Source organism: Suncus etruscus, chromosome 20, assembly GCF_024139225.1.
Source record: "Suncus etruscus isolate mSunEtr1 chromosome 20, mSunEtr1.pri.cur, whole genome shotgun sequence".
Taxonomy (NCBI): Eukaryota; Metazoa; Chordata; class Mammalia; order Eulipotyphla; family Soricidae; genus Suncus; species Suncus etruscus.
In genome coordinates, this window is record NC_064867.1 from 13,449,781 (window position 1) to 13,465,339 (window position 15,559).

A 15,559-nucleotide genomic window follows, 5' to 3' on the forward strand; every position below is an offset into this window, starting at 1 on the left:
CTGGCTCTGCGCTAGGAAATTGCTTTTGGCAGACTTAAGGGACAATGTGGAATGCTGGGAATCAAACCCAGGTCACCCCGGGTCAGCTGCAAATGCCTTAGCACTGTGCTATCTCTTTAGCCCATGAGTAAATACTTTTAAAGGTAGAAATCCAAAGACTTTCAAGGAAGGAGATTGCAGAATAGAAATGGATTGTTTTTTTTTTTTTTTTTTTTTTTTGGTTTTTGGGCCACACCCGGTAATCCTCAGGGGTTACTCCTGGCTATGCGCTCAGAAGTCGCTCCTGGCTTGGGGGACCATATGGGACACCGGGGGAATCGAACCGCGGTCCGTCCGAGGCTAGCGCAGGCAAGGCAGGCACCTTACCTTTAGCGCCACCGCCCGGCCCCAGAAATGGATTGTTAAAACAGTTCCAAATTGAAATCCTTTTGAAACATGTTGAAATAATAGCTATATTTTATGTCTGAGACTTACTGAAGTATTAAATTGTTAATGTATTTTGGTGGGCAGATTCTGTTTCCTCATATTTTCATAAAGCAGAATTTAGTCTTCTAGATATTGAGTTAGAGTTGAAAAGTATCCCTGAAAGGTATCATATTTATATTCTATAGAACATAAGAAGAACCCCACTCTAATAAAGAAGAATGACTTACCAATTTTAAAATGATTAGATCTTATTGAGTCATTATTATCCAGACATGGTATTTGCTATCTCATGGATTTTGTGGGACTCAGTATTATCAACATATTTTTTTTTTGTGAGGGAACATTCCATAACTTAGGAACATATTGTAGAAACAGGAATAGTAGCCTTTTTAGCCATTTGCCATGTCATTAGCAATATAAAGAAAAAACTTACAAATGATTGACAATCTACTACTTCCTTTTATAGATCTCACATTAAAATGACAAATGTTTTAAAATATAAATTACAGATTTTTCATTAGTATTGATTCTTAATTCCTTAATTAAGTTAAATAAAAATATAATAAAACAAATCTAGATATAAAATAAATATAAAGTATACATTATAATTAAAGTAATTATAATTAAGACGATTCTAATTAAAGGGCTTTTTTGAGGTGGAGATAGGTGGGTTGTCCTCTTACAGAACAGCTATTTTATTTGTTTATGAGGAACTAAATTGTTTTAGAGTTAAGCTAAAAAACAAACCTCCCTTTTATCCCTGAGAATTGAATTTCAAACAAGACAAAATGTCCTCTTTGAGCCATGGCTGTCTTTGATAGAAGATAATTCTTTCACATCTCGAGAATCATTTCCCAGATTTTTGCTATAATGCAGTGTTATGAACCTCTTCTCTGGGAAGATTCTTGATGTCAACACTTAGCCCATATCTTATGTCTTTGTACCCTGGGAGAATTTATTATCCAGCTGGATCAACAATATTCTTGCAGAGCTTGTGCCTGCCTCCAGGTTGCCTGGGGGCAGCAGGTGCCCAGTTGACTGCTGGATGAACTAAGAACAGGCACTGTTTGTGGTCAAAGCAGCTTCCAGAAAACCTGCTTATGCCCGGTTCACTGACAAATCCCAGCTCCTGTGCCATTCCTAGGTAGTGGAAGTGACTCCAAGATTTAACTTTTAGCATCATTTCACTTGATGGGCAAGATTCTGATCATGAATATCTTGAGGCCTAGTTCCATTACATTTCCCAGGACCACTGAGGACCACTGATGTGTCCAGATTACAATGGAGGGAAGAAAAGGAGACTCTACCTAGGGAGCAAGATTGAGGGTAGAGCACAGAGACATCCAGATAGAGCTCCAGCCATAAGAAATAAATTACTTTTTAGGGGTCAGGAGACAGTTTAATGACTAGTACCCATATTTTATTATCAGTAAATAGTCTCCTGAATTGCCACATATGACCCTGAAGCACTGCTAGGGTAATCATGGAGGATCCCCAACTGTAGGGCCTGTGAAGCAGTACAGTCTTGGCCCAAGAAATGAACTGCTGGCACAGATGACTTTTTCACTGGGAATAACACCACTTAGAGCACTCCTGCCCACCAAATACGGTTAAAGCATTACTTTTAAAATATGATAATGTTGTCAAATAAAAAGGAACAAACAAAAAAGAAATGAAGACTCTTGTGTAAAACATTACACTAAGTAAACAGAAAGAAATGAATGGAAAAACATCAAAGTTGTTCAAATGAACCTAACATTTATATCATGACATGACAGGGTAATAAAATAGGGTAGGGAAGTGAGTGCGGAGATAGAAAAGAAGACAGATACCAAATAATACTGCAAAATAATTTTGGGAGCCAGAATAATAGCACACTGTACATTGGGGAAAGCACTTACTTTGCATGTGACTGACTTGTTTGAAGCCTAGCACTACATATGATCCCTAGAATACTGTCAGGGGTAAGCCCCGAGCACAGCTGAGCATAGCCCTCAAACAAAACAAATAATTTTAGGTGAGCTAGAAAGTAAAATAGCAAGGATTAAGACTAGAGCATATGACCTGGAGGGGTGGATTTCTTAAACAGGACTCGGAGAAATCATTGACCACGAAGGAAAAAAAAAAATCAATAAACTGGTCTGTGCTCTGGCTTTTCTTTTTCAGTGACAGAAATTTTGTTTCTGACCGTTCTTCCATCGGAAGTCTGTCCAGTGCCAATGCAGCAGGCCGAATCCAGCAGCTTCATTTGTCAGAAGATTTAAGCCCCCGGGAAATACAGGAAAATACTTTCTCCCTTCAAGCAGGTATTTATATTATTATTATTATTTTTTTCTATGTATGATTTTTGTGTTATTATTTTTATTGTGTTATTATTTAGTGCTGTACTATTATTTGATGCTGGGTTGCTTATTCTCTTATTTGTGATCAGTAGTAAAACTAGAAAATCGCCCATCTACTAGTTTACTACACACTAATATACGAATCAGTAGGTCTAATTTCTAAATTTAGAAGATCCATAATGACACATGAAATATCTTGAGGCCAATGTGGGACCAGCAGCTTTATGAGACCTCAGGCCTCTCCCACCACATGGGGCACCAAATGTAGGAGTGGGACATAATAAAACAGTTCATTAGCTTTGTGACTGGTAAAACTGGATTAGAAAAGGCAGCTTGGTCTGAGGCCAGGATCTCAGTTCCCATTAGAGTCCAGTTAGGGAAGCCAAGTACCCTCCTTATAGAAGATTAAGCAGAATTCACATACCTTAACTGTTTGGAGTAATTGCCGAGAGGTTAATAAACAACAGTATTCTGTGTAGCATTGCCACATGCCAACAGGATGCACAGGTGCCACCTTAACTGGTTGTGCATATTTAAGGACAGGCTGGGCTCCACTGCTTTGGATCACATTGGTGCCCTGCAGTGGCCCAGGAAGGGAGCAGAGAGCCCAGGGTGGCCAGCTCTAGGACAGGCAGGTTCTAAGAATGGAAGAGCAGCATTAGGGGGAAGAAAAGGAGAAGGTAGAAAAAGTCTTACCTTTTTCACCTTTCAGTTTCCTGAAGGCAGAGAAATTGAGCCATTTCTTTACAGGGAAATGGGATCATCACCTCAATGGCCATTTTGGCTTATTCCGAAAGCTTCTCTCTCAGTGTCAGGTTCCTGCTGGGAATTTCCTTTTTGAAAGCTTACTAGAAATTGTGCTCCTTTGGAAATAAAAGTGACAGACATTAGAGAAGTCTGAAGAAGTCTAGACGTTAGAGAAGTCTTCTCCCTAGAAGTTGGGAGATTATCACAGGCAGGTTCTTTCCTGGGAAGGCATTTATACTGGACTGGTCTGGAAAGGTCCTAAACATTTGCTAGTGTTGGTGGTTACAGAAAATATATTTAGGAAATAGTTCATCAAGCTCTATAATTACAATGTATCGACTTTATTAGTTTATCTGACAAGTTAATAAGAAAATTAAATGACTATTTTAAACCTGAGGTGCTACGCATGGGGATTGAGTTTTGGATACAGTGATATTTGGTCATGTGATATTGAGGTTTTAAGCAAGCCTCAGTTTTGCCCATGTGAGATGGTGATGATACTCAGTATCCCTGTTAGAAGATGCTCTGAGTATTATCTGAGGATAGGTAAGGATTACCTAGCATGGTGTTGTGCCAGTGCACAACACAGCACAATTCTTTAGAGGTGGTCTAAGCTGTAGATCCAGCACAGTTTTATTGGAAAAACAGCAGGTGAGTTGGATCTCTAGAGTCTGCCCCTGTGGTGGTAAGAAGCAGGGAAGGCAAAGGATCAGAACATGGAAGTTGAGTTGGCTGGAGTCAGAGTCAAGTCCAATTCCAAGTCCAAGTCAAGTCCAAGTATTCTAATGACTAGTTCTATGGCCTGCTGTACTAATTTATCCAGACTTTAGATTTCACCTGGTAAAAAAAAAACAAAATATATATTTTTTAACCATAGGAATACTCTGACAATAATGGCAATATATTGAAAGTATTTAATTATTTAGCCATAGTAGATGTTTTCATTGAGCGTCGGCCACGTACCAGGAGATATAATACCAGTACCAGTATTACAATGAACTAGGTAGATGTACTAACTCCTCCAGGCTAATAGTAAATGCTCAGTAAAGGCTGATGCTCAGGAGAGGGAGAAAGGGAAGAAGGTAGGGAGCGAGAGAGAGAGAGAGAGAGAGAGAGAGAGAGAGAGAGAGAGAGAGAGAGAGAGAGAGAGAGAGAGAAAGAGAGATGTACATGACCAGAAATTTAATGAAGTAAGTCAGAAATCTCTGAAGTTCAATTTTCCTTCTCATAGCTGTTCTAGAAAGAACATTGGTGAGTTATATTAAAAAAAACAATTAGCACACACTCTCTGTGGAATATGATGTAACAATATAAAAGTACAGAACTAGTGATCTTTGGTGGTTTTTGTTCCAGCCTGCTGTGCTGCCCTTACAGAACTGGCACTCAATGACACCAATGCCCATCAAGTAGTTCAGGTGAGAATGTGGCTCTCCAAGGTGAGGTTTCATGACCAAGATAACCCGAACTATGACTGACTCACCCATTTCCTTCTAAGCTCTGTTCCCTGAACAGTGGGTTCCCATCACCTGATAGAAAATTGTTTTAACATTAAAAAAATATAAAATAAGTTGTTCAAGTTCTTCTGGGTTCCAGAAGTTTTTAGAAGTGTAGAGTTATGCATTTATCTGTGCCTTAATGCACCACCACCCAAGTTGAATGTCAATCCTACTATCAGACTATCAGAACAAGCCTCTCCATCAGAGCTTCCTTCATTCCTCAATGGTAAACTTCATATTTGTTAGAGTAAATGGTATTTGGGGAAGGAGGGAGGTTGCACAGTCCGTTGTGCTCAGGACTTACTTCTGACTCTATGCTTAGGAATATCTTGGTGGGATTCCCACACTGGTGGCATTTAGGGGACCATATAGGCAAAATTGAACCCAGCTTATAAGGCAAGCCCCCCCCCTCTCTTCAGTCCATTAATATTATTTTTATTTTGATTTGTTAGTTCATTTGTTTTAGTCACAAATTATTTTCATATTAAATTTAATACCTACCTTTCTTTTTAGTATTATATATACTCATAACTTTACATTCTTGTCTTTCCTCTTTTAACTCTCTTGGCTTAGAAAGAGCTAAGAATATGCTTCTTGCCTACTCCATGGGAATCTATTTTATTTTTAAAGACATACCGTATTTGCCGGCATATAAGACGACTGGGCGTATAAGATGACCCCTAATTTTGCAGTTAAAACATAGGTTTAGGCCTATATTCGCTTTATCAGACAGAACGTTCCTGTCCTGCAACTGTATGTACCACAGTGAGCCAATCAAACAAGCAAAGGTTCAAAGGTTATACTGTAATGGACTTCCTCTCTGACTCTGGCCGATCTGAGCAGGCTTTTTACAGTGTAGATTCAGGTCCAGAACATTGTCTCATTTGCATGCATCAAAAGCCTGCTTGGATTGGCCGTGTTAGAGAGGCGGTCCAAGCAGCCTTGCAGTGATTGATGCAGGATCGAGTTGGAAAATTCATTTCGTGGCAATATCCAGGTGATTTTCGTTTAGCGAGAAGTTTTTCGGGATATACTCCGAGTATAAAACGACCCCCGATTTTCTGTTCACTTTTTTTCGTTTTAAAAGTCGTCTTATACGCCGGCAAATACCGTATGTGTTGCTATAGAAAACAAACAGTTCACTAGAAGCTACATTCTTAGTTTTTTTTTTTTTTTTTTTTTTTTAATTACTATCCTAGGAGCCAGAAGAGATATAACATGCTGTTTATGTGCCTTGGTGAAGCCAACGTAGGTTCAATCTGCAGCTTTCCACATGGTCCCTGAGCAATGCTAGAAGCAATCCCTGAGCAGCTCCAAGCAGTTGGATCCGACAAAACAAAACAAAACAAAATAAACAAACAAAACCATTCTGTATTGTTTTTATTCTGCACATACTGAAAACTATAGTCATGCATGGCAGTGACTATTTCATAACCCATAATTTGTTAATCAACCCACTGAATACTGTTTTTTTTGTTTGTATTTTGGGGGCCACACCCGGCAATGCTCAGGGATTACTCCTGGCTCTGTGCTCAAAAATTGCTCCTGGCTCCAGGGACCATATGGGATACCAGGGATCGAACCCATGCCTGTCCTGGGTCAGCCGTGTGCAAGGCAAACAATCTACAACTGTGCTACCACTCTGGCCCAGCATACTGTTTATTTTCACATACATATAAAATAAAGAAATTATAGACTCTTTTATCAAATGCTTTGAAAAGTTAAGTGCTATAAAGGAGGTAAAGCTTTTCAAATTCAAAATGCTCACATAGTGTAGATTTCAATGAATAATCCATTTGATAGAGAAAATAGCAATCAATTATTACTTAGTTCATTTATATCTTAGAATGCATCTAGCAAGTTCTTAACTATTTTCATGAATGACTAGATTTCCTTTTTATCTTACAAATTTTATTTTTCTATTTATTTATATTTGTTGCTTAGTTTTCAAAATAATAATGGGAAATTATATTTAATAATTTGATATTTTAAGAGAAAAGTAGAAAAATATTTGGATGCCTTTACTGTGTCTCTTTTTATCACTTCTTGTTTTTAAATATATCACTCTAAATTGACATATTATATAAGATATAATTGACTCTAAAAATAGTTGAAATAGATAGTCTTTGATACTTCTAAGTTTACACTGATATTTTAAAGTATTTTCTATTATAATTGTTTGATTCCTAAATTACAGGAGCATTTCTTTTTTCTTATTACACTTGAAGTTACTTCTATATCCTTGTAAATTTCTGTGGTGTTATTCCTGGTCTCTGCTAACACAACCCATTTATTCTTCCAGGAAAATGGTGTATATACAATAGCAAAATTAATTTTGCCAAGCAAACAAAAGAATGCAGCAAAAATTAATCTATTACAGGTAATAAACATGCCCATTGTTGCTTAATATTAAGCTCTTCAAATCTGGGGAAAACTCAACATCATTTTGTGATGTTTCATTTTTCAGGATTTTTAAATTAGCATTGGTCCCTATTCTTTGAGGGAGAAAGAGCTGGTGGGTTAAATGGAAACAAACACTGTAAGAAGTATATTTCTTATGAGAAATATAAGAAACCTTAATAGTGATTTTTCTCTGCTAAAAGAGTCAGGGGCATTTTATATCTATATATTATTTATAATCTTTTTTGTTTATCAGTAAGGTCTAATTTAAAAACATGTATTTCTTATGTGTGAAGATAAAGAGGAAAACAACATCTTAAAAGCATGGAGACATTCATATTTTTCCTTTACAAAGGAAATCCTGTAAAATGGATTTTTGGTGGTGATGAAGGAGCTTGGCAAGTGGATAAAGAGAAAGAAATAGTGGCACCCAATGCACCGTCAATTACAGGGTGGAAGGACACTCCACCTGGAGGGAATAGCATGTACAAAATGTGGGAGCCTGGAAGCTTAGATCCCACTGAGATCCTTAGTTGGTTAGAGACCGATGATTGGCAGAGGGAGTGCCTTGAGGATGAAATCTCTCAGGACAGAAGAGAGCCCCATTATGCTGGGTTCTCTGCTTTTTTGAGGTGTGGGCGTCAGGAGGCCAGTGTCCCCAGAGCTACCAGAATGATGAAATCAGATTTAAAGTAGGCCTCTGCAGCACTCCTGGCTTCTCTTTTCTCCAAGTCATTTAGAAAAGGAAAGAAGAAACAATACTTTTCCTATCTCCAATCTCACTGAGAGCTTACTCACTCCCAGAGCACTCCTACGAGGGAAAATTTGGCAGGGAAATTTGGGGCCTGGCAGGCATAGATTCTGGAGAACTACAAATGAGAGCGTACAGATGTGAGACTTGGTTTACTGAGTGCACCATAGATGTCTGACACTATGCTTAGTGTCAGCTGTCTTGCTGATGCATGTAGTATAGCCAGTGAAGTTTTCTTTTGATTCCTCTCTCCCTCCCTTCCTGCCTCCCTCTCTCCCTTCCTCCCACCTCCCTTCTCTTCCTTTCTTCTTTCCTCCTCCCTCCTTCCCTCCCTTCTTCCCTCCCTTCTTCCCTCCCTCCTTCCCTTCCTTTCTTTCTTCCTCACTTCCTTCCTTCTTCCCTCCCTCCCTTCCTCATTCCCTTCCTTCCTTCCTCACTTCCTTCCGTTCTTCTTCCCTTCCTTCCTCTCTCCCATCCTTCCTCCTTCCATCCTTTCCTATGTCCCTCACTCACTCTTTTCCTCCCTCCCTTCCTCCTTTTTCTCCTCTCTTCCTTCCTCCCTCCCTCCCTCCCTCCTTCCTTTCTTCCCTCTCTTCCTTCCTTTCTTTTCTCCTCTTCCTTCCTCCCTTCCTCCCTCCTTTCTTCCCTCTTTCCTTCCCTCTCTCCCTTCCTTCCTTTCTTTCTTCTTTTCTCCTCTCTTTCTTCCTTTCTTCCCTCCCTGCCTCCCTCCCTCCCTCTCTCCCTTTCTTCCTTCCTCCCTCCCTTCCTTTTCTCCTTCCTTCCTTCCTTCCTTCCTCCTTTCCTTCCTTCCTCCTATCCTCACTTCTTTCTTCCCTCCCTCCTTCCCTCCCTTTCTTCCTCCCTCCTTTCCTTCCTTTCTCTCTTTCTTCCTTTTCCCTCCCTCCTTTCCTTCCTTTCTTCCTTCCTTTCTCCCTCCCTCCTTTCCTTTCTTCCTCCCTTCCCCCTTCCTCCCTCCCTCCCTTCCGTCCTCTCTCCCTCCCTTTCTCCTTTCATCTCTCCTCCCTCCCTCCCTTCCTTCTTCCTCTCTCCCTCCCTCCCTCCCTCCCTCCTTTCTTCCTTCCTTTCTTCTTTCCTTTCTTCCTTTTCTCCTCACCCATTTTTGGACCGTATCCAACTGTGCTCAGGGTTTACCTCTGGCTTTGTGCTCAGGGATCTCTCCCAGAAGTGCTTGGGGACCATTTGTTTTAACAGGGATCAAGCCCAAGTAAGCTTTTTGCAAGGGCAAACACTACTTTCTCTACTTTCTTAAGGTCTGGAAAAGGAAGGCTTTCTCTTTGCTTTCTCACCTGGCTTCTCTCTTCCTTCACCCAGCTTCCTTTTGGCCATTTTTATAACTGTGTGCTTTTTCTGGACTATTTTGTTTCTGAGCCTTCTTACTCAGGTTGCTAATTTTTTAACTTTTAGCTCAGAAATCCAGAAGCCTGATCTCTGTCGTGGTGGCCTGTGGTCCAGGTGCCCAGGAAAGCTGGTGGTTCTTGGCACTGAAAAATGTCAGTTGTTTATTTTTCTTCATTAAAGTCTCACAGGCCTCTTTTAGAGTGTTCTTGAGAGTTACTGTCGATTGTTCTATTTAAGGACTGCTTAAGACTCTTTACTCCAGAGACCAATTTGTCAAGTTTGAGTCCAGTGTGCCGGTGGCTATTTTTAAATGTCATCGTTCTTAGTGTTTATTTTCTCACAGAAACCATATAAATATCGAGGCCTTAAAACTGCACCCTGTACCCTGTATGGTGAACTCTTGGAGCTCCCGCCACATTTGGCTTGACTCAGCAGAGGCATTTTATTCCTTGTCCCAATGTTCCTTTTATATTTTCTAGAAAGGAATAGAAAGGAATTAGTGACAAGTAGAGAAGAAAGGATATCCTTAGCTCATCATTCACTTAAATGCTTTTTCAAAAATGAATGACCCAAGTATTGATGTTTTTTGTTTGTTTGTTTGTTTGTTTTGTGATGCTCAGGGGTTACTCCTGGCTATGCACTCAGAAATCACTCCTGGTTTGGGGGACCATATGGGACACCGAGGAATTGAATTGCTGTGACTTAGGTTCATCCTAAGTCAGCCGTTTGTAAGGCCCTTTACCACCGCTCTGGCCCCCTATGTATTGATGTTTTAAAATATTCAGTCATAGCTTTGGCTGTCATATGGGTCAGTTATTTCTTAATAAAGCTGATGAAGAGTTATTTCACCACCAGGACATTGCCCTGAAAATGTGCCCCCTTTCTTTTCCCTTTGTTGTGATGACTGGAATGCTTGTACATTTGGTTATGGTGCTCCCTGGGCATATTATATCTGCTTGCAGTACTCACACACTTGCTCTCAGTGCTCACCAGGGATTATATCTTAGTATATATAATCATATATAATTATATTATAATTATTATATTATATATACTTAAATATTATATATTAGTATATATGTATTGCTCACATGAATGCTGGGAACTGCACTCTTTGTGGTGCTTGTACACTGTCTGACTTGTGCCTATTCTTGACCTAGTGCTTCCATATTTTCCTTGTGGTACAAGCTGGGGATTTCAAGCTTTTGGGGTTCCAGTGCTTGTCCACTCTAGCTGTGCACCCAAGAGGCTGCACTCTGTTGGAGTGCTGAGAGTGGCAGACAGCACTGGTCCCACTGGGACCATGCTGGGCTCAGAGGTGGCTCTAGGGATTGGATTTATGTTTGCACATCAGCAGGGAAGGTGCTTTTAGCCACAAAGTCATTCTTCCAGCCCTGAAATCATGTTTTCATTGGTTGAAACTACCATTTGAGAGTCATGTATCCTATTATTTTCCAGTGTTACGCTTTTCGAGCTTTGAGGTTCCTCTTCAGTATGGAAAGAAACAGACCACTCTTTAAAAGGTAGGGGCTTAGAGAAATGTTAGTGATTGGAACTGTTTTCACATCCCTGATTTAGATGTAAGCTAAGAGAATGAATCAGTATGCAAGACACATCTTCAGACATCTAAAACTACTCTAGGACTACTCTAGTGATATTTTAACACTGGGAATTAAATGAAAACGAAAGACTCAGTCACTCTATCAGAATAGCACCCCTTCCATTAACTCTGACTTTTTTTGGTGTGACTATGCTCAGGACTTACTCCTGGCTCTGTGCTCAGGATTTCTCCTGGTGGTGTTTGGAGAACTATATGCTATAATGGGAATTGAACCTGGGTCTTCTAAATACAAGGCAAGCTCCCTAAACATTGTGATATCTCTGTCCCTTTAACTGTGACTCTTATGATTTGTAGTTGATAGTTTTATTTTAGGCAGCAATAATCAGTAGCATCAATGTATTTACTTGTTTTCATTCATTCAGAAATTCCAAAGTTGATCTAGACATTTATTATGAATCAATACAATACAAATAAGCGATTTTATTCTGGATATATCTTAAAAATTGAAACTCATCTGCAGAAAAGAATATGGATGCTCTTAGATCAGGCAGCTGTGTTGTGAGCAGGACAGAAAATCACAACCATGGGAAGTGGACATGGAAACTATTTAATTGGTCTGGTTAGACAATGTCACAGACTCCAGTTCTTACTAGGATTATTTGGGTAAAGGTTTGATAAAGGAATAAAGAATTGAACTGAAACATTAAAAAAACATTGTTTAGGGCCGGAATGGTGGCACAAGTGTTAAGGTCTGACTTGCCAGCGCTAGCCTAGGATGGACCGTGGTTCAATCCTTCGGGCATTCCATATGGTCCCTCAAACCAGGAGCGATTTCTGAGTGCATAGCCAGGAGTAATCCCTGAGCATCACCAGGTGTGGCCCAAACCGACCCCCCCAAAATTGTTTAGAAGCACGTGGCATTATTTTTGGCTGCTTTGTTTTCATATGATGCTAGAATTGAGGAGAATAAAAAGAATTACCATATTTGCCGGCGTATAAGATGACCCCCCTAATTTTTCAGTTAAAACATAAGTTTAGACCTATATTTGCTGTATCAGACAGAACGTTCCTGTGCTGCAACTGTATGTACCACAGTGAGCCAATCACAACAAGCAAAGGTTCAGAGGTTATACTATAATAGACTTCCTCTCTGACTCTGGCCAATCTGAGCAGGCTTTTGACAGTGTAGATTCGGGTCCAGAACATTGTCTAATTGGCATGCATAAAAAACCTGCTTGGATTGGCTGAGTTAGAGAGGCGTCCGAGCAGCCTGGCAGTGATTGGTGCAAGATCGAGTTGGACAATTCGTTTTGTGGCACTATTCAGACAATTTTCATTTAGCAGCATATTGGAACAGTTTTCGGGATATACTTGGCGTTAAGATGACCCCCCATTTTCGGTTGAATTTTTTTGTTTCAAAAGTCGTCTTATACGCTGGAAAATACGGTACATTTAGTTACTCATTTTAGTCTTTGCTTTGAGGGCCCTAAAATATCTACTTTTGTGTTCTTTTGATAGTAAATCTTTGAAACTAATCCCCTTACAATAATGGGTAAATCTTTTCATTTTTTTAATTCTCCCATATTTTTATTTATTTTCACAAACTATTTAAAAGTTAGGTTGATATTTATCTCCTACAGTTACTCACATTTTTGTAATTTATCTACATTCAATATATTTCCAATAGATGTTTCTTCCTAAATGTTTATATATGAATCCTCATATATCCTGCATAAACATATGCATTCCTAAATGTTTAATATATGCATCCCCATATATCCTACAAATAAACATAAAATATTCATGTAATATATATAGAATCAGCCTTATTTATTTTTAATTTTTTTATTGTAGGATTGAACCCAGGGTTTCACTCATGCAAGCTTCATTGCTTTGTCTCTTTATCCCAGTTCTGCAATGTACATTTTGTTTACTTGTTTGTTTGTTTGTTTGTTTGTTCGGTACCACACCTGGATGTGCCAAGTACTGACTTCTAATTTTATATTCAGGCCTTATTCCTGGCATTACTCTGGGAAGCACACATTAAAGTTCTGTTAACTTTATAAACCCAAATACATAAGGTCTTTAGCAATTTCCCCAACATCTACTTTTTCTTAACCCTAAAGAAAGTTAACTAGCTTTAGTTCTTTATAATACGTTTTGAGATAAATTGAAATTAGTTCCCCCCATATTCAAAACTGAAAGAAGTTTGCATAGTATACTTAGTCTGTGAAGATCTCAATCCAAGAAGGAAGGAACAATTTACCACTTTCAGTTCTGCATTAAGTCAACGTATGCATTTCTCCCTGTAGGCTTTTCCCTACTGACCTGTTTGAGATCTTCATTGACATAGGACACTATGTTCGGGACATCAGTGCTTACCAAGAATTGGTATCAAAGTTGAATTTACTAGTGGTAAGTCTTAAATTGAAATTATTTTGGCAGCTTATAAGATTGTGGTTGGGATGAAACTTACTGAAGACCTCTTTCTTTCTTGCCTTCTTTTGGATAGGAGGATGAACTAAAGCAAATTGCAGAAAATATTGAAAGCATTAATCAAAATAAAGCACCTTCAAAATATATAGGCAACTATGCAATTTTGGACCATCTGGGAAGTGGAGCTTTTGGCTGTGTTTACAAGGTGACTGTTCATTAGTAAAGAGCAATTTCATCTTCCCTAAGAAACCAGATTTCCTATTTACACACTCTCCTGCTTTTGAATTAGAATCCTTGACAATGCTTTAGAAATTATTCAGTAATTTTGAAAATAAAATCTATCACTAATCACTTACCAAAGTCATCAAAATGGTCTGTCCTGGTTCTTGACACATTCTCCAAATTGATATTAGTGTTTCTATATTTGTCTAATAAAGTACTTTTAGTTACAAAACAATAACAAGACCTATCAAGTTGGACTTAATAGATATTCGAACAATGTTTTAGACTTCTTTGGTATATTTAAATGACTGGGTTTAATATTTTTATTTTACTAATCCAATTTTTCCTTCTTTCTACACCCCACCCCATTCTTTTTCTCTTTTGTTTCTTTATTATTGTTTTTCATTCATTTTAGGTTAGAAAGCGTAGTGGTCAAAACCTTTTAGCGATGAAAGAGGTTAATTTACACAACCCAGCATTTGGGAAGGATAAAAAAGATCGAGACAGCAGTGTAAAGAATATAGTCTCTGAACTGACCATAATTAAAGAACAGGTAATATTTTTTGTTTATTAAGATGGTTTTATTAAATGTTATTGAAATATATTTGTTGGTGTTGTTAGTCCATGCAATTTAGTAACTGGTTCTATAAAGTAATTCACATTGGAATGGTGATAGTTTATTGAAGTTTTTTTCTTAAGATGTAACATTGAACCAAAGGAGCACTTTTTGCTATTTATATCAGGACCATGAATAAACACATAATATGCATGAATATATATTCCTTATATATAGCAAAGAGCACATTATAGGGATAAAATAATTTCTTTCTTGTAAGCATGTCCATTTCTTGTTATATTTTAGAATATTTGGTTACTTAGTAACATGCATAAATATACAACTAAAAATAGTCTCTGACTTTTGGTCAAGTCAAACCAAGCTGTTAACGGTCCTGAAATGTGACTTACTCATTCTAAAACGTGGATTATCAAGATGGGTTATTGGCATGAGCTAAATCTTCTGACATAATGTAATGACTCAATTAAGGATCATTATGAGGGTTTGTTTGGGGAGAAAGCATAAACATGTCAGAAGAGAAAGTGAATTTCTTTTTGTGATCCAAGAACACATTGACTTCTTTTCCAGCTTTCCTTATTTATGTACTAATTCTGTATACTGTTCATTTATAACTAGTATAGAGAGCTCTCAGCTTCTTGGCTCTTTGTTCTCTGGATTTTCAGCTTACAAAGCTTCTGTGTTGGGACATAAAGATCACTAGGACTGTGATCATCTTTATTCAGGAAAAACACAGTTCTACTCCAGTTCATGAAGTATTGCACACACTATCCTTAATATTTTATTTTAGGGTTGACTTATATATGAATTGACAATATTTTCAAATTAGTTGTTTGCTAACTAGGTTAGGATAATATTGCTTCATTATGATGTTTAGAATATATCTTTGATTTGACCTGATCATGGTACAAAGAATGATTCTTGATACTTACCTGGCTCCTTATTTAAGATCTTCTGGACCCTTTCTAGTTGATGAGGTAGACTACTTTTTTAGCAACTACTTTTTCCGCATGTTTATTAAGAAAAGCAAGTGTCATGGCCATCACAGATAAGGCATCTGATTGGATTTTAGGAGAACTCAGTGTAGTTTGACTGTACTCTCAGATATTGAAAAATTAACTACATTGAGGCCTCTGGGAGGAGGTTAATGACAGATAGCAGCAAAAGAATCAGAATGTAGGCTTACTTTGGCGGGCGACATTCAGCCACGCTCAGAGTTTACTCCTAGCTCTGCACTCAGAAATC

The 15,559-nt window shown here is 38.4% G+C and overlaps 1 protein-coding gene across 1 annotated transcript in view; it reads left to right on the top strand.

The window, feature by feature from the left end:
* The window catches only part of NEK10 (NIMA related kinase 10), a 271,236-nt gene that overhangs the window by 77,070 nt on the left and 178,607 nt on the right, over positions 1-15,559 (top strand). The window contains exons 13-19 of the mRNA XM_049766054.1: positions 2,593-2,732; positions 4,869-4,930; positions 7,314-7,391; positions 10,980-11,044; positions 13,395-13,497; positions 13,595-13,723; positions 14,156-14,293. Coding sequence (XP_049622011.1) covers positions 2,593-2,732; positions 4,869-4,930; positions 7,314-7,391; positions 10,980-11,044; positions 13,395-13,497; positions 13,595-13,723; positions 14,156-14,293 — 715 coding nt within the window. The remainder of the gene's footprint in view (positions 1-2,592; positions 2,733-4,868; positions 4,931-7,313; positions 7,392-10,979; positions 11,045-13,394; positions 13,498-13,594; positions 13,724-14,155; positions 14,294-15,559) is intronic.